Source organism: Leptonychotes weddellii, unplaced genomic scaffold (genome assembly GCF_054177405.1).
Source record: "Leptonychotes weddellii isolate Sample4059 unplaced genomic scaffold, ASM5417740v2 HiC_scaffold_157, whole genome shotgun sequence".
NCBI lineage: Eukaryota > Metazoa > Chordata > Mammalia > Carnivora > Phocidae > Leptonychotes > Leptonychotes weddellii.
The window spans coordinates 47,131-68,228 of record NW_027738935.1 but is presented as its reverse complement, the minus strand read 5'-3'; the positions used below and the strand labels follow the sequence as shown (position 1 = coordinate 68,228).

At 39.6% G+C, this 21,098-nt stretch overlaps 2 protein-coding genes across 3 annotated transcripts in view; one reads left to right on the top strand and one right to left on the bottom strand.

Annotated features, from left to right (window-relative positions):
* Positions 1 to 4,874: 4,874 nt before the first annotated feature.
* Positions 4,875 to 8,887, bottom strand: LOC145718438 (stress-associated endoplasmic reticulum protein 1). The gene is made up of 3 exons (XM_081809938.1): positions 8,476 to 8,887; positions 8,096 to 8,171; positions 4,875 to 6,876 (listed from the first exon to the last, which is right to left on the bottom strand). Exons 1-3 carry the CDS (start codon positions 8,557 to 8,559, stop codon positions 6,836 to 6,838), a joined length of 201 nt encoding a protein of 66 aa, XP_081666064.1. The 5' UTR covers positions 8,560 to 8,887; the 3' UTR covers positions 4,875 to 6,835.
* Positions 8,888 to 9,138: 251 nt separating this feature from the next.
* Positions 9,139 to 21,098, top strand: part of LOC102746074 (eukaryotic translation initiation factor 2A) — a 36,138-nt gene continuing 24,178 nt past the window's right edge. The window contains exons 1-2 of one of the 2 annotated variants that reach the window (XM_081809937.1): positions 9,139 to 9,266; positions 19,291 to 19,360. In XM_081809937.1, coding sequence (XP_081666063.1) covers positions 19,321 to 19,360 — 40 coding nt within the window. In that variant the 5' untranslated portion in view covers positions 9,139 to 9,266; positions 19,291 to 19,320. The remainder of the gene's footprint in view (positions 9,267 to 19,290; positions 19,361 to 21,098) is intronic. The other variant, XM_081809936.1, reaches the window with a different exon arrangement.

The following is a 21,098-nucleotide window of genomic DNA, read 5'->3' as shown; positions in this document are numbered from 1 at the left end:
ATCTTATTTATGTAGAGCATTTTGGCTTTTCAAAGTGCTTTTGCTCTCAAGATTTCATAACAGTTGCATGAAACAGGAGGGAAAGTGCTTTCTTTTCTGTAGACAAAGAGAACAAGGCCCAAGGAGATTAGGTATTTGTTTAGGAACCAGAACTCTGAGATCTCTTCAACACTTCTCAAAGCTTAATTTGTATATGAATTACCTAAGGATCCTGTAAAAATGAAAATTCTGATTCAGTGGGCCTTGGGTGAGGCCCAAGATTCTGTATTCCTAACAGGCTTCCATGTTACTGTGGGTCCTCTGGCCACACTCTGAGTAATGGATAAGACCATTGACATAGGTTGAGTATTAAACTCTGTTGGACCACATTCCCTGGGTGTACTTGTCAGGGAAGGTGGGCTTTCATATAATGTTTAGCAAAGAGAGGGATCTGGCCTTGGAAAGCATTCTTTTTTTTTTTTTTTTAAGGTTTTACTTTGTTTTATTTATTTATTTATTTGACAGAGAGAGCGAGCGAGCAAGCACAAGCAGGGGGAGCAGCAGAGAGGGAGAGGGAGAAGCAGGCTCCCTGCTGAGCAAGGAGCCCGATGCAGGACTTGATTCCAGGACCCCGGGATCATAACCTGAGCCAAAGTCAGACGCTTAACGGACTGAGCCACCCAGGGTCCCTAAAGGTTTTAAGTAATCTCTACACCCAATGTGGGGCTGGAACCCACGACCCCGTGATCAAGTCGCATGCTCTACTGACTGAGCCAGCCAGGCGCCCCTTGAAAAGCATTCTGATGCTGTTCTCAATCAAGCAGAAATGACTGTTAGACCTTCCTTCTTCACGTAATCCATCTGTAATTAACAGGAAGTTGTGCACAAGCAGAGGGCAGAGCTAGGTAGAAATACGCTTGGATATTGCCAGTGTTTATTTATCTTTATGATTTGGGCTTTGTCAGATCTGTCTCAATCCCAGATGCCTTTGGACCTTGGCATCTACAGTTGTTCATTAATTGGTGCCTCAAGCGTCAGAACACAAACTCATAAACCTTGGTGATTAATCTTAGTCCCATGGCGCTCCTTGGTGTCAGGAGTTAAGTGATTTTCCAGAGCTCCACATGGCTACCTGGATGGCATTTTCCCAGGTGGGCCCTGAGAGTTTCCTTTGCCCAAAGTATGAGATCTGGTTTGGTAACCACATGACATGATAAATGCTAGTCAGTGTGGTGTAGCCTTGCGGTAGGGAATTTCTTTGTGAAGAGAACAAGCTGTCCCTTTCAGGGACTGGATCTGGTTTGGGAGGAACAGAGCCATCTGGGTTTGCGGTCTTGTTTGGAGAAAGGTGCACCCCTGTGACATCCTTGTCCCTTCCTATGCTCTAGGATGGGGCCTGGGCCAGAGGGCAGCTAACAGCCCACAGGCACCTGCTCTAACAGTGTGGTTGTTGGACTCTTTCCTTATAACTGGACAGACTGGTGTGGTGAGGTGTCAGCTTTCTTTATAAAGCACTTTTTATAGTTTTCTCAATGACACTTATAATGAACGGTTCTCAAATATGCCTGAAGGACAAATACCACTGTTGATGTATTTCAAAATATCAAGCCTATCCCGAGAAAGTTCATTTCAAGGGTAGACTTGGATTATGGTGCTGAGCCCAGCCATCAAGCAGAGGTTGCCAAGATTGGAAGTAGTTGGGATGGCTGTTGTATCAGGGATGGATTATTATTATTTTTTATTATTTTTTTTTAAAGATTTTATTTATTTGAGAGAGAGAAAGTGTGAGAGAGCAAGAGTGCCGGTGGGGGGGAGGGGCAGAAGGAGAAGGAGAAGCAGGCTTCCCGCTGAGCAGGGAGCCCGATGCAGGGCTTGATCCCAGGACCCTGGGATCATGACCTGAGCCGAAGGCAGACGCCCAACGACTGAGCCACCCAGGCGCCCCAGGGTTGGATTATTTTACAAGACATGTTCTTACTTTAAAGATTATTCTGATATGATAGGGCATTTGGTGCTCTCTTTATCACTCATCTAAAATGTTGAGCTCCCCTTATGTGTGTAAAGTTTCATGCTAGCCTCAGGGCCCTTGCATGGCTCAGTTGGTTAAGCGCCTGCCTTCGGCTTGGGTCATGATCTTGGGGTCCTGGGATGAAGCCCCATTATCAGGCTCCCTGCTCAATGGGGAGCCTGCTTCTCCCTCTCCTCCCGCCCTGCTTGTGCTAATACATAAATAAAATCTTAAAAAAGTTTCATACTAGCCTCAAGGATGGTGAAAGTAGACGGAAAAAGAATGAAAAATATGGCATTTGTTCTTAAGTATTCCATATTCTAGCTGAGAAACTGAGAAACAAAACTAATAAACATGGCAACATAATAAATGCTAACTGGTCCAGAGTCATCAATCCCAAAGAGAGTGTTGCTAATTCCCATGACATGGTAAGACTTCACAGAGGTGAAATTTAAGCTAGGCTTTGAAGAATTAGTATTGTAATGTAGGGAAAATGAGCAAAAACACTTAGAGCACAAAGTATTTGAAAAGTTAAACTTTTTTGGGCTAACTTGGCTGCGGAGAGAAGCAGTGGGGGACAAAGCTGAAAACGTAGGTTGGGACATGCTGTGAAGTCCCCTGAAAAATCAAAGCTAAAGAGGTATTTCATCCCCATGGCAGCAGGAAGCCACTGAAGTTTAGTAAATATTGATTTTACCTTCACAGAACTCTTCTGGGGTTTCATGAGATTAATATATAATCTAAAAAAAAAGGCAGGGGGGAGACATTCCAAAAGAATCAGAATTCCTTGGCACTCGACATATTAAAGAGCCAGTTTGCTCACCCCAAGACTAGTTTTCTAATCCTTGTTCTGCTACTGGTTCATTGGCGATGGGAAAGATCACATCTCTAGGCCATAATTTCCTCAGATGTAAAATAAAGGGGCTAATCAAGATAATTTCTAAAGTTCCTTCTGGCTCTAAAATCAATTATTTTCATTCCCCTTGTTCAAACTTCAAAACAATGAGAAAAGAAGAAAAACCTGTTACTAATGCTTTTAATGACACTGAAATCATAGTTTAAATATTTAAATTTGCAGATTTGTTCTATCTGCATCCCAAAGTAGAAGTTCACACTGTGAAAAAAAGTCACACATGATTTATTCACTGAAATTTTGTAATAAAAAGAATCTATGGAGGGCACATGACTGCATTTTTTTTTTTTTTTTTGGCTACCAGACTATAAGATTTTTCAACATCACAGATGAAAAATTTTAAAACAAAATACAGTAAGATTATATAACAAAATACTTTTTAAAAATGTACTCTTGAATATGTTAGTGGATAACATTACTGATTTGATCTATTTTTGTGCTATACAGGAAATATCAATAGTAAATTTGTCACTTAAATTCATTTTCAAACTTAATTGCAATGGGCCAGAGGGCAGACTGCTAAATATAAAGGACCTTTTTTTTTTTTAAATTGGCAACATGCAAAAATTTTGAAAATTACGAGTTTTTCTAAAAGCAGAAGTAATGAGTTCATGAAAATAGTAGTGTTCTGTGTGGACGTTCTGCAATCATTCCTATGGTTTCTCTAGGGTACAGTTGAGTCTGGAAATCTTGGTTCTAGTTTCTGCTCTACCTCAACTAGCTCTGTGAGAGTGGACACCATTTATCTGGTTTTACTTTCCTTTTGAAATAACTGACCACAATTATGGTCTTCATTTTATGGTCTTTTCCCCTACTACTGGACTGAAAGATACTTGAGTGCTGGGACTCTGTATTCACAGCTGTAACTCCCTATCTGGCACATAACTCAATATTCACTGAATAAATGAATTTTCTATCTGTAAATTGGGGCAGTTGGACTAAACTGCCCATGTCCTTTCTATCTTTAGGATTCTGTGCTATACATGAATTTACTTTGAATTAACTAAGTCCAGACGGTTGAGTTTTCCCCTTCAGCTTGGCTTCTAGCCTTTTATTGCTCATTAGTACTGTTTTCAAATTAGGACATTTGTGTCCTAATTCAACTTGAAGATAAAGCAGTACAAGTAGCTAGAGTGGGATAAAGTTCTGACAGGAAATGATTCTCTAAGGGAGTGACACAGAATTTGCTGTTGAACCCAACTCCTCCTTCTTGAAATTCTGGTTTGCACCTAAAACAGTAAGTTAAAAAACTAAAAAGGTAGGTAATGACAAATCAAATGTCAAAACAATTTCTAGTGGAAAATTTGATGCTCTAAATTTTAGATGCTTTATGAGCAATAAAATTTTGTTGATGATGAACCTCCCAAGAACACAATCCAGATCTCCATGATACTCCTTTGTGCCAGCAAAACCCCAGTAACCTCAGTGAGAAGAGCTGTGGCCCCACAGCTGAAGATACACACTTCTTTGATGTAAGTCAAAGCCCATTACAATACATCCTGTTACAGTGAAAAGCTTTCCTTATTTTGGAAGCCCAATTATTTTGAGTAACATTATATACAACCCAACAGATACAATGAAATCATTGACAACTCCTTGAAATGTTAAAGGTAAATGACAAAGAGTAATTGGATAATGTAGACAACCCCTCAATATTATCATACTGTGTTCAACATTGGATGACATAAAATTCACCTGGGAAAGGGAGATTTGAAAGAACTATTTTTCCTTGAATGAGACTTGGATAATGAGATGAGGGTAAATCCTAGGAAAGGAAGTATTTAATTCACTGTGCTTTTAATGTATTTCTTGCTACTTATTCCCAGTTATGAACTTTTAATCTGTGTCTCTGGGTACTATTTATTTTAACTCAAGTACAACATAATACTAGGCATTCTTTAAAATAATTTTCTATTAACTACAAAAAGTACACTCCGGTAAGACATCTGTAAAATCATTTCCTTTTAGAAGGCATCAAATATTCAGGGAACTTTATTTTTAAAGGATAAATCAAATAAGACACAGCTTTCATTGACCCAAACATGCATAATCCATCCTTAATATAAAATGTTCTCAATTAGGAAATTACACATGAAATACAAAGGGAATGCAACTTTACATATGTAAAATGATTGCTAGCTATAGCAATTTAACAGTCAAATTAATACATTGTACAATTAAAAAAAACCCAAACCCTAACATCTTAAAGCCAATTATCTAAAGTAAACCAGGGGAAATTCTAATATGGAATGGTTTGACTCAAAGCAAAGAATAAGGCACCTGCTATAAATTTAGAACAGTAACTTTCATTTTTAAAGTTACAATAAAATAGAATTAGTCAACCAAGACACTGGCTTCAAAGAAGGAAACAAGTACAGGGTTGATTTCCTGGGTGAGAAAGGCAGGTAACAATGCAGATAAAAACCTGCTGGTCCAAGGTCGGCTGATTCCTTTCCTATTCTTGAGTAGTTAAATTCCTAAACATTCTTAACTGCTCCTCTCCCTCATTCTCCCCCTACATTTAGGGGTATCAGAAGCTCTGAGGTTCACACTGTGTATTAGGTAGCAGACTTCCCTTCTGTTCCTTTTAAAACAGCTTATTTTAAAAGAGATATCCTGAGGCAATTAACAAAGCAAACGAGCAGCTTTCTTTCCAATTCATTGATACAGAGACACCTCTCAGGCTTTATTTTTTTTTAAATCAAGTTATGACTAAGTATTTAAATAGCCAAAACTTAACAATTTTCAACAGTACCAGAAAACCCAAAACCTGCCTTCTCACCCTTACCATTAGTAAAAAGAAACTTTGATCAATCATAACCTATAAAATTATACAACAAAGGGAAGACCATAAAGACATCCTTATCAGTAAATCCATTTACTTCCAGAGGGCACTTCAGTCTGATGTATCTAGTACCCTAACAAAATTTTAATCATAAATCTAGAAAATTATTTCCAAACACTAAGTAACTTTTTAGTTGATGTGCCTTTTTTGGTATTAAAAGTGCTATTAATGTGCTAGGATGTCTTATGGCACATTGGACTCATCAGTATGTCCTGATGAGACACCCAGTTTTAGTAGTATTTTTCCCTAAAATGTTGTCTAGCACAGTAGACCCCTTTGATATATTAAAGTAATTCTGGTGAAATCAATGGTGACATAAACTTTCCCTGATTTTACTCCACCATGGTAGCTTTTAGGGAAAATGAAACTCATTAAGTTACAAAATGCTCAATCAAGTTGTTTTGTTATGGCATTTCAGGTTAGTATAATTACTCATGCAAAATCCAAGGTAGTGTAACAGAAATAATATTGTTAAAATAGATGTTGTAGCTATAAGCATCTCCCTTTGTATTAAGCATTTAGAAGCTTTTAAAAAATTTAGGTGCTAAAGATTATGGGAAAACTAGGCTGTGTAGTTGTTCCATTAAAAGCACTTTATTACAGGACAGTTAACATGACCTTATATGGGAGTGTGCTTTCAATTCAAGATACAGTAATAAAGTGCCTAGCTATATAAAAACCAAACTCCAAATTTTAAATTAAGCTAATTGCATTTACACATTAGGGTTAACAAAATCTAGACCCTGTCTACATAGACTTAATCTAATTATCTATACTGGATACTGTTTTAATAACCACATTAAAAAAAATTTACTCTTTACTGACTGAATAAGTAGGGTCCACTACTGTAGCTTAACAATCGAATTTTATTGCTTTATTCATGTGGTGCTTTTGCAAGGCACTGTGGTATGGACTAGAAAACTTGGAATGACTCGTGAAGAAACCTTGGAATGACAAATGAAGGATGATATGGAAAGTCATTCTGAGGCAGGATGCTTTACTGAATTGTTTTTAACCAGGGTATCAAACAACAGGAATGAGTTCAAGTTAAAATTCACAGGAGAATGGAAACACCTTAAGGTCAGTCACTTCACATGCCCATCCTGATACTTTGAATAATCTGGAAAATTGCTGTAAAGAGAAAGAACAAATGTTTTAGTATGTATGCTTTGAATAAAATAGGTCTGGCAACTAATACTTATTAAGGTAGTTCACAAGAATCCAAGCGCACCCTTAAACTTACCTGCAAATGCTATGTAACTTCACTGAAATAAAAAATGAAGACAAGCCTACTCTAACAATTCAATGTCTAAATTAATTTTTAAATTTCAGTTTCTCTGAATTTTATTTCTAAACGTCCAAGAGATTTTGCAATATGCAATCATTTTAGAAAGAACTTAAAGTGCCAAAGCAAAGAGGTTTTTCTAGCATAGAATTATTTTGATTTATCCCCAAAATATTAAGTGTCCTTCTAAGGCCTGGCCTGTAATATAACCAGGTTTCCTCATTCTCACAAAGCTGAAATTTGATAATCTTTAGGTTATATAAATTGCTTGGCTCTTGGCCATTTATCAAGAAAGCTTCTAACTCGTAAGTTTAGGAGGCAGGCAAAGTGAAATGTTTAAGAGAAACCTCAGTAACTTTAGAATGTCAGAACGTAAAAAACAGAAACATGTACTTCAATATCAACAACCTGCATATTAAGATAATAAATGAAGAGAGGAAAGGTATTCTGTAATATGCAGAGGCAACAATCTATTAATTTAACAGCAGGCTAATCTACTAACTTATTTTTCCTACCATATGGCAAACGTTTCTTTAATTAATCTAAAAACATTTACCTCATACATTAAGTTGCCAATCAGGTCCGTTTCCTTTATAAAGGATCAATTCTTTGCAAGAGCTTTACTCTATAAAATATACCCAATTTTGACATAAAGACATTAGATTCAGGGACACGTTAAATTAAGTTCAACGTCCATACATACATCATGTTCCTAAGCTTTTTTTTGCAAATGTATCGATAATGAGGCTGCAAAACATTCTGAATTCTCATTCCGTAAGGGTTTTTTGTTTTGGTCTAAATTTCTTCCAACTTGATCATTACTAAGGACCTGACCTCCTTTTCTGATCTCCTGTGAGCACAGATCAAGCTGTGAGAAGTTTCTGGAGCACCACCCTCTGTGCATATGTGGGACAAGCAATTCGGTTCAGATGAAAGTGACTTTTGTGGGGCTCCCGGCAGGTGAGTTGAGAACTACGCTGGTAGGATTCACCACTGATGGGTCACCACGTCATCCCAAGCCCTACATCCAACGCCCTTACCCAATGGTAGCCCCAAAACACTTACCAGAACCACAAACAACAAAAATGAAGAGAGCCAATAACCAGGGTCCTACAGACGCCTTCTCTTCGGGAGCATTTCTCTGCAAAAATGAAAATTCCCTTTTCAAATGCAAAACCCCGCTCCGACCCCGGGCTCCTGCAGCCTACACCTTGGGTCAGGTGGCCGGGTCCTCTCACCTCACAGGTTTCCTCTCTGTTCCCGAACCGCCAAGCTCCAGCACCCACCTTCCCGAACCCCCTCCCCCCAGCCTGCCCCCGCCAACTTAGCGTCCAGCTTGCGGCCTTGGTCCGCTAGCCTCGGGTCTCGGGGAGAACTCGACGCGGCCCTACGACCCAGGCCTGAGCCCGGGCTGCCGGACCGAGGGGCGCCTGCTCATTCCTTACCGAGGTCTTGGCGACGTTGCCGCGCTGGGTGATGTTCTTGCTGTGCTTCTCGTTGGCCATACGGATTCGCTGCTTGGCGACCATCTTCGCGGCGCCACCACCTGCCCCAGCCACCCCTTGGACGCGCTCGCTCGCCTCTCCTTGGGCCGCCGCGACGCTCTGCTCCTGGTGCCTGCGCCGCCGGAGCTTGGAGGCTCTCAGGCGGGGCGCTAGATCCGGCCACTGGGCCTGGGCTAGACGAGGGCTAGCCGGGCGCGGGGCGCCGACTGACGACGCCGGACTGGCCGGCCGAGAGGCGGGCGCGCGGGACGACAGCAGGCCGCCGGGATAGTCTTGCACCGCCGCTCTGGCCGCCGCCGGGAGCGTGGAGTGAAAGAGGAAGGAAATGCAACGCAACAACCGGGCAGCGCTGTCCGTAACCTCGAACTACTTCGGATTTGGCTGCCAACGTCAGCACTGGACGGGCTCCGCCCCGCGGAAGTGCGGGCTCCGCCTGCCGAAGCAGACGGAGAGGGAGGACGAAGGCGGGCGCACGGGCCCTCGTCCAGCCCCGCGACGCTCTTTAAAGTGTTGCCCCGGAGCTGCGCGTGCGCGTTCGGGCTCCTTTTCCGCTGCTCTCTCCAACCGGAAGTGAATTGGCCCCGAGGCTTTTGATACCGGAAACAGCTATGCGCGGTTTCCACGCCTGAGGAGACGTGTAGGGGCCGGGTTTGGCTCTCGTGAACTCTGACCCAAGCGCATGGGTTTCTTTTTCCGGGACAAGATGGCGCCGTCCACGCCGCTCCTGACAGGTGAGTCCTGAACGAGCAAGGGATTGTTTTTCAGAGCAGTTTCTTTTTGTGTCTTTGCTCTTGGGGATAACCCGAGAAGCACTGGTATCTTATCCACCTTTCTTTGTGAGTTGTGGAAGAGCTAGAGGGCCTTTTGGGTTTCTTGGTGTAGCGTGGCAATCGGAAGTGAGGCCCCCGCCTCTGGGCTCCAGCGTTCCCCTCCCTTTTGGCCCATCCATCATTTCTCCCTGTCGCTTTAGGTTCCACTGGAATTGAGGAAGGGAGATAGGATCAGAAAGTGCAAGTTGAATTTGTTACCCCGGGTGTACAACACTGGTTTTATACGAACCCTTATCTGGTGACAGACCTTGTTGACAGTGAGAAATCATTTATTTCTCTAATAAGGAACAAATATAAATAAGTCCCTAGAGTGAGCACACATATTAAATACACCTGATTATATATATATATAAATATATACATACCAAATTCTGTGCTCCTCGCTTTAATGAGATTCGTAGCGCCGAATAGAGAGAGTAGAGCTGTGGTAGTGTAGATTTAAAGTGATGAAAGTGTGCTCTGGGGTTGTAGCAGTGAGCATTATAGAAATGATCTAGCAACGTCTGATATTGAAATGGTTATGAGCGGGCGCCTGGGTGGCTCAGATGGTTGAGCGTCTGCCTTCGGCTCAGGTCATGATCCCAGGGTCCTGGGATCGAGTCCCGCATCGGGCTCTCTGCTCCTTGGGAGCCTGCTTCTCCCTCTGCCTCTCTCTCTCTCTGTCTCTCATGAATAAATAAATAAAAATCTTAAAAAAAAAATGGTTATGAGCATTTTCGAATTTGAACATGAGGGGATTCCTGAGATTTTGAAGCGGAGGCAGAGTTTATAATTTTGGAAAAGATAATCAGTCTTGGACTGTGTCCGGGAAGACTGGACTACGGTAACGGCTGGGATTCTCTTATCAGTATCAAATAAAGAGAGGGGAGTTGGGAGAGAAAAGAATAGAGGCCTTTTTAAAGTCATGAATACCTTATATAGAAGGGAAAAAGTCATTAACAAAAAGGTTGTCTTTTTTTTTTTTAAGATTTTATTTGACAGAGAGAGAGAGACACAGCGAGAGAGGGAACACAAGCAGCGGGAGTGGGAGAGGGAGAAGCAGGCTTCCCGCGGAGCAGGGAGCCCGATGTGGGACTCGATCCCGGGACCCTGGGATCATGACCTGAGCCGAAGGCAGACACTTAACGACTGAGCCACCCAGGCGCCCCAAGGTTGTCTACTTTTGAGGAAGGGGGTTATGTCCCTGGAGACTTGAAAGGATCCTTAAAAAACTTTTGCACTTTTTCCCGTTCTGCATTTTAAAATCTTTATTGTTAAGCCCCACTTCCTCTCATATTAATCTGGGTACCACAGTTCCTTCATCAGATATTTATCAAATACTGACTATAACTTGTTAGATGATTATGCCAGGCACATTACAGTTTAAAAAGCATAATTACATAACTAAATGAATTTTTTTCTCTGGCTTCATAAAGATAACTAGTATGTTATTCACAATTTTGGAATACTAAATGCTTATTTGAACTCTTATAAGAAATAGTACATTAAAATTATCTGATAAATTTTCTCACGTTAAAAAAAAAAATCCTTACAGGGTCGTCTCAATGCTTACAGAGTAAATTCCATCCTGTTTAGCATAGCATGTGAAATCCTTCATAATCTGTGAAAAGCTCTTTGCATTTCCTTGCCCCCCCCCCCCCATTTTGTGCTCTGTCAGTATTGAACTGCTTATAAAACCCTCGAGAAATCTACTTCTTCAGTCTAGGACTATCCTGTTTCTCTTAATTTGGCTTACTTCTTTTCATCGTTTAAAATTCATTTCAGACATCATTGCTTTTTGAAGCTTTTCTTCACTCTTCCCAGATGATCAGTCAGTCCCAGACTATTTTTGTACTTCATATATACTTGAATTTTTTTTTTTCCTTTTTCACGTAGGTTAATTATCTGATTGTTTAGATGCTTTTCTGCCTTGCTAGACCGTGAACTCCTTGGTGGCGGGGGCAGAGTTTTACTCGTCCCTGTCTTCTCAGTACCAGTTACGGTGCATGTTAAACAATAGACACTCTAAATGTTTGATGGAGGAATAAATTAATGAAGGATAATCATTTATAGTCAAATTAACTAAGAATGATAATTTTCTTACAATGCTTAAAATCCAGGACTTTGTAAGAGCTTCAGGGTTAGCTAATCATTCTATTTCTCATATTCTCATATTCATAGAGGCCCAGAGAGATTCACATTGCAAGTTGGCAGAATCAGGATTATTATCATTCAGCCTCATTGTCCATTTTGCTTTTACTTGAATGCATTGATTAATTTTTTAAACATTGTTAGTATAGATATTTCAGCCAATAATAGATTCCTTTACTTCCAAAATCTTTTTTTAAAACTTAGACTCATGGAATTTTGGAGTTTAAAATAATTTGGACATTGCCCAGTAAATTGTGTTAGTCACAGCTTTTAATTGGAAATGACAAAAAGCCAAAGCACACCTGGGTGGCTCAATCCATTGAGCATCCGACTCTATTTCAGCTCAGGTCATGGTCTTGGGGTCAGGGTCGCAAGATTAAGCCTCTCGAGTTGGGCTCTGCACCCTGGGGGGGATCTGCTTGGGGTTCTTTCTGTCCCTCTCTCCCTCTGCCACTCTTCCTGCTTGCATGTGTGCCCTCTCTCTCTAAAATAAATAAATGTTTAAAACAAAATTCATTCTCAGGCTAACATTCTCCATGTTTACATTCAACCAGCTTAGCAGCCCCAAAGGAAAGCACATTTTTTGCCAGTCTCAATGCTAGCTGTCTTTGGCTTGGCTTGATTTGGCTTGGCTTGGCTGGATCTTGCTCATCTTTGAATCAATTTTTAATCAAATCACCAGGACCAAATTACATTCTCACCCTTGGATAGTTTCCCTTGGAGAATTAGAGTCTTCTAAAAGGTGGGGCCTAGATTCCAGGCATGTAAAACAGTGGCCCTTACGTGAAACCCATATTTCTAATTAGCTTGCCTGGTTGAGGCCACTGAGATAATTTATTCAAAATGGAGTCATTGTCCTACATTGATAGGTACTGCACTGGGTGTAAGGGTTGGAAAAAGTATCCCATTATAGTGATCACCATATCCCTGGCATAGAACCCTCATTTGTTGAAGCCTAGTAGTTTTCTCATACTAACTCAGGCCTAGAGCAATAGATGGTATATGAGTATCCAGAAAGGCTACTGATTTTTAGAAAGATATTATTTAAGTACAATATTTAATATTCTTGTTTTTAAACAGTTTTTCTCTGTGAAACTCTGGCATTTATTTGTTGCTTTACTGAAAAGAGCTGTTCACATTTTAGGTTTTTCTTCCTAATAGAGCATGTTTCCAGATCCCCTTTAATTAAAGGGGAAAATCATTAAAAACAAGGGATCATATCAACTCTCAGTACACTATATTAAACTATCTACATTCTATTCAATGTTTCACATTCAGTCATACTTCTAATTAAAATGAATTCCTCATTAGAAAGTCATATATACAAAAATTGTTTTCGTTATTGAAAAGAACTGTTGAATCCGTATTTATTTTTGTTTTTATTAACTTGTAATACAGTTTATGTTCTGTTAGGAATCTGATTTTGTGTGTCTTCTAATACACTTTGTATATCCACTTATTCTTGTATAAGTTACTCAAACTGATTAAATCCAGTGAAGTATCTTAGTGGTTCCAAAATGTCTTACAGCACTTTTTCATAGTTATGCTTCTGTGTAAGGAGATGTGAAGTAAAATATTTGCTTTAAATAGTGATTTATATGTATGAACAGGACTAGTGACTCAGTATGATTTTTATGATGAATTCAATTGATAATTAGTTCCCGTAAAATAGACATATCTGTTATAAAGAATATAACCAACAGTATCACCAGTTTTAAAGTAGCTCTGGTTTATACTTTTGTCTCATGGACTTCGTTTTTACCTTAGTACAAAAATTTTGATCTATTCAATTTTTTATTTTAATGAAACACTTTTGTTCGGGATTCCCAAGCAAATCTATTCTTGAGAAATGTTGAAAAATTTTTTTCCAGGGACGCTTGAGTGGCTCAGTTTATTAAGCATCTGCTTTCGGCTTGGGTCATACTCTCAGGGTCCTGGGATCAAGCCCCGTGTCGGGCTCCCTGCTCAGCGGGCAGTCTTCTTTTCCCTCTCAGTCTCCCTCTGTGTGTCTCTCTCAAATAAATAAAATCTTTAAATAAAAAAAAAAAGGAAAAAAAAAAGAAACTTTTCCCCAAACTTTTGATTGGTTTAATTTCTTGCCATATTGTGAACAATCATTATCAAAAATGTTTTTTGTTTTTTTTTAAGATTTTATTTACTTATTTGTCAGAGAGAGCAAGGGAGCAAGAGTGAGCAGCACAAGCAGGGGGAGCGGCAGGCAAAGGGAGAAACAGGCTCCCCAATGCGGGACTCAATCGCAGGATCCTGGGATCATGACCTGAGCCAAAGGCAGACGTTTAACTGACTGAGCCACCCAGGCATCCCAATGATGGTCTTTTAAAAAAGCCTTATAGGGGTGCCTGGGTGGCTCAGTCGTTAAGTGTCTGCCTTCGGCTCAGGTCATGATCCCAGTGTCCTGGGATCGAGCCTCGCATTGGGCTCCCTGCTTGGCAGGAGGCCTGCTTCTCCCTTTCCCACCCACCCTGCTTGTGTTCCTGCTCTCGCTGTCTCTCTCTCTCTCTGTCAAATAAATAAAGTCTTTAAAAAGAAAAAGAAAAAAGGCTTATATTTTGATATAATTTAAGACTTATAAGAAGTTGCAAAAACAATAAAGGGAGTTTCCTATGTACCCTTCACTTAGCTTTCTCCAATGATAATATATAACCATAGTACATTATTAAAACTAGGAAATTGATACTTGTACTGTAGTATTTACTGAACTGTAATCCTTGTTTGGATTTCACCAGTTTGCGTGTGTATATGGTACTATGAAATTTTATCACATATGTAGATTCATGTAACCACCATTGTCAGAATATAGAACTGCTCCATCATCACAAAGAAGATGCTACCCTGGGGTGCCTGGGTGGCTCATCCATTTAAGCGTCCAACTCTTGATTTCGGCTCAGGTCATGATCTCAGGGTGGTGAGGTCAAGCCCTGTGTCAGGCTCTGCCCTGGGTGTGGAGCCTCCTTAAGATTCTCTCTCTGCACCCACCCCACCCCATCCCCCACTGTATGTGCGCGCGTGCGCTCTCTCTCTCTCTCTCTCAGAAAAGAAGAAAAAGATGCTTCCCTTTTATAGTCAGACCCTCCTTCCTACTCTAACCATGGGCGGCCACTGATCTGTCCTCAATAATTTTGTCATTTCAAGAGTGTTACATAAATGGAATCAGAACATACAACTTTTGGATTTTTGTTTTAAAACTGTTCTTTATTTAGAATGTGAACATGTGCATGTTGAAAAGCAGTTGATCAATTTGATCCAAGATTTTGCTTCTCCAGAAACATACTAAAACCAGGAAGTGAGAACCACATGAGATTGAATGCTACTTGAGTGACGCTCAAGAGTGACACTTCACACTGACTTTTCTGTCAAGTGTTGCCTTTTAAGATTTTGAGTTAACAATCTGTATGAAAGAGTGTGGGTTAAGTAGTTTTCATTCCTCACTCCTGTTCTGTTTTAGTCCATTCAGTCTCCAGTAACAAAAATATCATTGAGTGGGTGGCTTAAACAACATTTATTTCCCATACTTCTGGAGTCTTGGAAAGTCTACTTCAGGGTACTGGCAGATTTGGTGTCTGGTGGGGGCCTGCTTCCTGTTCAAAGACAGCCATTGTCTGCTGTGTCTTTATAGGGCAGAGGGGCAAGGGAGCTTCCTGGAATCTCTTTCATAAAGGTGCTAATCCCATTCCTGAGGGCTCTGCTTTCCTGATCTAATTACCTCCCAAAGGCCTATCTTCAAATACCATCACATTAGGGATTAAGTTTGAACATATGAATGAGGGGGGTGGTAAACAGTCTATAGTAGATCCTTTGGCGTTTTCCACCTGTCTTAGTTTGGTATGTAGGTATGAAATAGAAATTTTAGAAAAGGACAGCCTTGTGCTGGTTGCCCTGAATAGTCTGAAAGTTCCCACTGCTGTGGTCAGAAGGCTTCCTTCGTGGGTTCTGCAGTATAGCTGCCACTTTAGTCCAGTTGACCCTTGAACAACATGGGTTTGAAATGCGCAGGTCCACTTACACGTTTTTTTTTTAAATAAATACAGTACAACACTGTAAATGTGTTTTCCTTGTGATTTTCTTAATAACTCTTTTCTGTAGCTAATTGTAAGAATATAATATATAATACATATACAAAATATGTGTTAATTGACCATTTATGTTATCGATACAGCTTCTGGTCAGCTGTAGGCTATTAGTAGTTAAATGTTTGGGGGAGTCATGTTATTCACGCATTTCCGGTTGCACAGGATTCAGCACCCCTAACCCCTGTGGTGTTCAAGAGTCAGCTGTATAATGTACAAAAACTTTGAATTTCACCTCAAGTAAACATTGTGGTTGGTGATAACAGCAAAATGAACAAATATAGAGGACCAGGGTCACTAGTTACAAGTTCATGAGAACACAAGAAGCTGAGATCAGTTCGATAAAGCTTGTTTTGTCTTGTTTTTTTAAAGATTTTATTTATTTGCGAGAGAATGAGAGAGAGAGCATGAGAAGGAGGGTCAGAGGGAGAAGCAGACTCCCTGCTGAGCAGGGAGCCTGATGCTGACTGGATCCTGGGACTCCAGGATATGACCTGAGCCGAAGCCAGTCGCTTAACCAACTGAGCCACCCAAGCGCCCAAGCTTGTTTTTTCTTTTTTGCCAGTCACTTTAGGCATATGTTCTCAGGGCCAACAGTTAAGACAACAGAATGTGGCTTGATTACATCATCTTATGGCACATTTTCTAATTACACTGCAGCTTCATTGGGGCTTCACTGACAAAATGCTGTTTTATTTTCCTAGGCCTGTATATAAATTCTGTAAGAGAGCCCTTAATGTGTTAAATTGCAATAGCAGCTTGTGGGAGGGACCTCATTAGGCTGACACAATTTTATGTAACCTAGTAATAAAGTGTAATCTGGTAACTAAAATCCCTACTTTGGTAAATTCACTTTTTATTAATCTCTCAAATAAATGTTTGTGAAAACCATTATTATAGTATTAAGAAATGAATGGCCTATTCTAAATGCTAATGTGTCGTACATGATATTACAGCAAATGATTTGGTGATGAGAAATAGCACTGTTTTGCCTGTGTGATAAGAGAATTTTGATGCTATGCTTGATCTTAGCCAAAAAACTGAAAAACAGTTGAGAATTTTGATGCTAGAGAATTATAGTTCATAGTTTTAAAATCTTGTAGGAAAACATTTTTTGGCACAAAATGTTTTCTAATGTCATTAGAGATTCTTAAAATAGATAACTTCAGTGTTTCATTCAAGACATAGCAATAGACTGAGCTCCTTTGAAATTATTGCCTTGAGTGCAGTTATGGATTCATTAATGCCTAGACATAGAGCTGTGCAGGGACCAGATCAAATAGAGCCTTGTAAGCCATGTAGTGTTAGGAGTTTAGATCTTGATATATGCAGAACACTTTGCTAGGCTTCATTCTTTTCAAGGCCAAATGACCTGTAACAGTTTGACAGTTCAGTCTCGTGCTCTGCATGTGAGGAAACACGGTATTGACTTGTGTACTTGTGGATATCTAACAAGAAACTCATCGTTTAGTTATGTGTTTATCTTCCGTCCCTCCACTAGAATGGAAGCTCCATGAGGGCATAGATTTTTGTCTTGTTCATCAGTGGTTCTTTTCCTTAATAACTTTCTAACTTTAAATTACTTACTTTGGGACTGTAAGTTATATTACTTTCAATATCTGAAAATTGAGCTAGTTAATTCTCAGATAGAAGGTCAGTATTATGAGAACTGTCCCTTGAGAAGGGAAATGGAGCCAAGAGCGGCCCCTATTTGTCAGTTCTGCTGCTTTCTCAGTAAAGGGAAGAGTAGAAGATTTGTGAACAGTTGGCAGAAAAGGAAGCAGATCAAAATATAACCATGAACTTTAGTATAAGTTTTTCTTCTATTCAGCACTTAAACTTTTGTGGCTAGCAAGAATTTTAGCTGATAAAATAGTAACTCATCAACAAGTTCTGCCAGTTTTATCTCCTAAATATTGAACACTCATTCACCATTTCACCTGCCCCCCATCAGTCCAAGTTTCCATACTCTCCTGTGGGACCACTGCAGAACTGTCTTGAATAGTCTTATCCACTCTTAATCTCTTCCAGTTTATTCTCTACACTGGACCAGATTGACCTTTTCAAAATGCAAATCTGGTTCTAGAACTTCACCTAAAACCCTTTTGAAGTTTCCCACCTTAGGCCACAGACCAACGTTGCCTGACTTCGGCCACCTCCAGTTACTTCCATAAAGGCCTCTGATGCTCTCTCATCTCTCTTGCCATGGAATTTTTGCACTTGTTCCTGTTTTCTTTGCTTGTTAACTGTACCCATCCTCCAGATCTCAGTACACAAATCCTGTACTCAATGGCACTTTCCCTAATCTTCCATTTTTAGATCAAAACTCCCTATTCACTGGATTGGCCCCATAGATCTTTACTTTGTAGCACTAAGCACACTTACAGAATTCCATGTATTTGACTAATTATGTGATTAATGAGGTCAGGACAAGACTGATTTTCCTCCCTGTTGTATCTCCAGTACTCAACATAGGGTCTGGGAGGTAGTTTTTATTTTTTACTCAGTAAGCTTTTTTCAAATGAACGAATCACTTTCTTTGATTCAGCTTTAAAAACTTCTAATTCAGCCATTTAAAAATATATAAGTAATCTGGGGCGCCTGAGTGGCTCAGTCATTAAGCGTCTGCCTTTGGCTCAGGTCATGATCCCAGGGTCCTGGGATGGAGCCCCACATCAGGCTCCCCACTCAGTGAGGAGCCTGCTTCTCCCTCTTCCTCTGCCTGCCGCTCTCCCTGCTTGTGCTCGCTCTCTGTCAAATAAATAAATAATCTTTAAAAAAAATATAAATATATATAATTAATTCTATTGATGGTTTTGCTTAATCTTGAACTCTGTTCCCACTTTATTTTTTAGGGTATTACTGTTATTTGGAACTTAGTAAATGAATGTGTCTCATCCTACTTGTTCTCTTAGTTTGAGAAATTGTAAATATATTACTAATGCCTTACATTTTTTAAGAACTTTGGATATATTCTGTATTTTCCTGTTATTTTTTTTGTATAAAGCACACAGCCACCCTGTTTTCTAATATTTCCTCTTCTTCCAGGTTGCAGACTGCCAACTTTTTATTGTATCCTTATATGGCAGAAAGAGAGCTAGCTAGCTCTCTGGGGCTCTTCTTAGAAGGGCACTAATCCCATTCATAAGGTCTCTACCCTTATGATCAAATTACTTCCAAAAGGCCCCAATTCCAAATACCATCACATTGGGATTAGGGTTTCAACTTGAGAATTGGGTGGGGGTGGGGGGGGACATAAACATTCATTCCATTGCATTATGTATTAATTTCCCAGCAGTTGCATGATTTCATGCAATAGGGTTAAGAAAAATGCACTCTTATTTATTTAATGAAAAATGTACTCATTTAATGCTAACGTTCTGTAGTTCTATGAAATGTTTAGTAATTTCATTGATACTTTGAAAGCTTTTTCTTTTTAAGATTTTATTTATTTGAGAGAGAGAGAAAGAGTGATAGTGCATGAGCGGGTGGGGGTAGGGGCAGGAGAAGCAGGCTCCCTGCTGAGCAGGGAGCCCGATGCAGCACTTGATCCCAGGACCTTGGGATCATGACCTGAACCAAAGGCAGACGCTTAACCAACTGAGCCACCCAAGCACCCCTGAAAGCTTTTTGTTTTTTAAAATATTTGTGATTACTGAGTATTTATTAACAAACTAAAGGTGGTTCTTTCCACTTTGTTTCTTTAGTCCGAGGATCAGAAGGACTGTACATGGTAAATGGACCACCACATTTTACAGAAAGCACTTTGTTTTCAAGGTATGGTTTATATTGTTGACTGATGTAATAGGGAACTGTATAATACATCCTAAATTATTTTTGTTGTTATATTCTGAACAAGAAAGGATAGGCTGGTTTCTTGGGGTGTGTTACATAATATTAACAGAAGACGGAAAGAATGCATATTCTTTATCAAGAAAAATGATTGATCTTTAGATTTGAAAATAATAGCTTCAGCATGTTTAAAAGAAAAAGTGTAGACCTTAGTATATTTGAGTTCAAGCCTTAAGCTTCGAAGAATCTTATCTTGGGGGATGAAGAAAAACTTGCAAATGTGGTAGCCAAACCACTGCCTATAGTCGTCATGAAATCAGACAATGAAAAAGATAGAGGAAAGGAAGGAAATAGAAAATATATATATAACTAGATAGATACAGATAAATTTTTTTCTAAAAAGAAATAATGAATGGGTAAACAGAAAATTATAATAAAAGTATTAAGTTGGTGGCATAACCGTATGATGACATGCAAAATTCTGAAATGCATTCAGTCATTTTATTGGTAACAATTATTAGTGAAAATTGATAATTGTCATTTTAAATCCATTGTATGATAAAACAAATAATTATATTAACATCATTAGAAACCAAGATTTTTCAGCATTAAGAATGAAAGGATAGACGCATATATCGATATGAACTCATGATTTCTTTTCATAAAAACATTTGTATTTTCTAGTTCTGTCCGCTGAAAAAGGTTGAGAAGCAGTGATAAGCTAGTAGCAGTGAATACCCCTGCCTCACAGATTGTGATCTTTAAACATCATTCTTTACTAACAGGAACTAGTTCCTTGCAGAAGTGACTGGCTGCAGGTCTAGAAAGAAGATATAAGAATTGAGCTAGAGACGTCTTGGGCCAGAAAGCAAGGAAGCTATAAAAGACTAACAGGGCTTTGTTAAAGGGTCACAGGAGTCAACTTTAGGGGGTTCTCACTAACCTAAGATGGGGCACTTTGAGAATTGGAAAGAATCATGACTGAAAGGATTAAGACATTCAAGGATATAAACACTCTACCCAAAATTCCTCTCTCTCCAGATCTTTATTGGTCAGCATTGGAGGTTGATGGGGTCCTCGCTCATTACTTTGAAAACTGATAAATCAAGAGAAGGAGTCAAGCATTTATTTTGCCTTTCCCGTACAAACAGTTTTTCAGAGTAAACAAATTATTGATGAGGAAAACTTATTTATAGGAGAATTCCAGTTAATACAAAAGGAATGATGGGATTAGATAATCGTTGTAATCTTAAAGAAATCATCTGTCAGTGGTTCTCAAACTTTAACATGCATCAGAACTCTCTGAAGAGCTTGTTAAAACACAGATTGCTGCTCCCTCCCCAGATTTTCTGATTCATTGGATCTGGGGTGGGGCCCAAGAATTGGAATTTTTAACAAGTTCCCCAGTAATGCCAAAGCTCTAAGTCTGGGGAGCCTGCTTTCAGAACTATTGATCTGGGCAAATGATCATCAAAAGATGCTGAAACTGTTAGATGAACTATCGGTGGGGAACTTTATAATCAGGCTGACATCACCTGAATCTATTGCCCAGTTTTTTACTAGACCCCAGTTCTCTAGAACCATGATACAGGAAGTATGAGCTCAAGAACAGCTATATTATATTGGCTTCACCTTGAGCCAGTGCAGAAATATAACATCTCAGTCCCTGATCCAGCTTACTGAATCAGAATCTGTGTTTTAACCAGATCCTCAGGTGATTTGT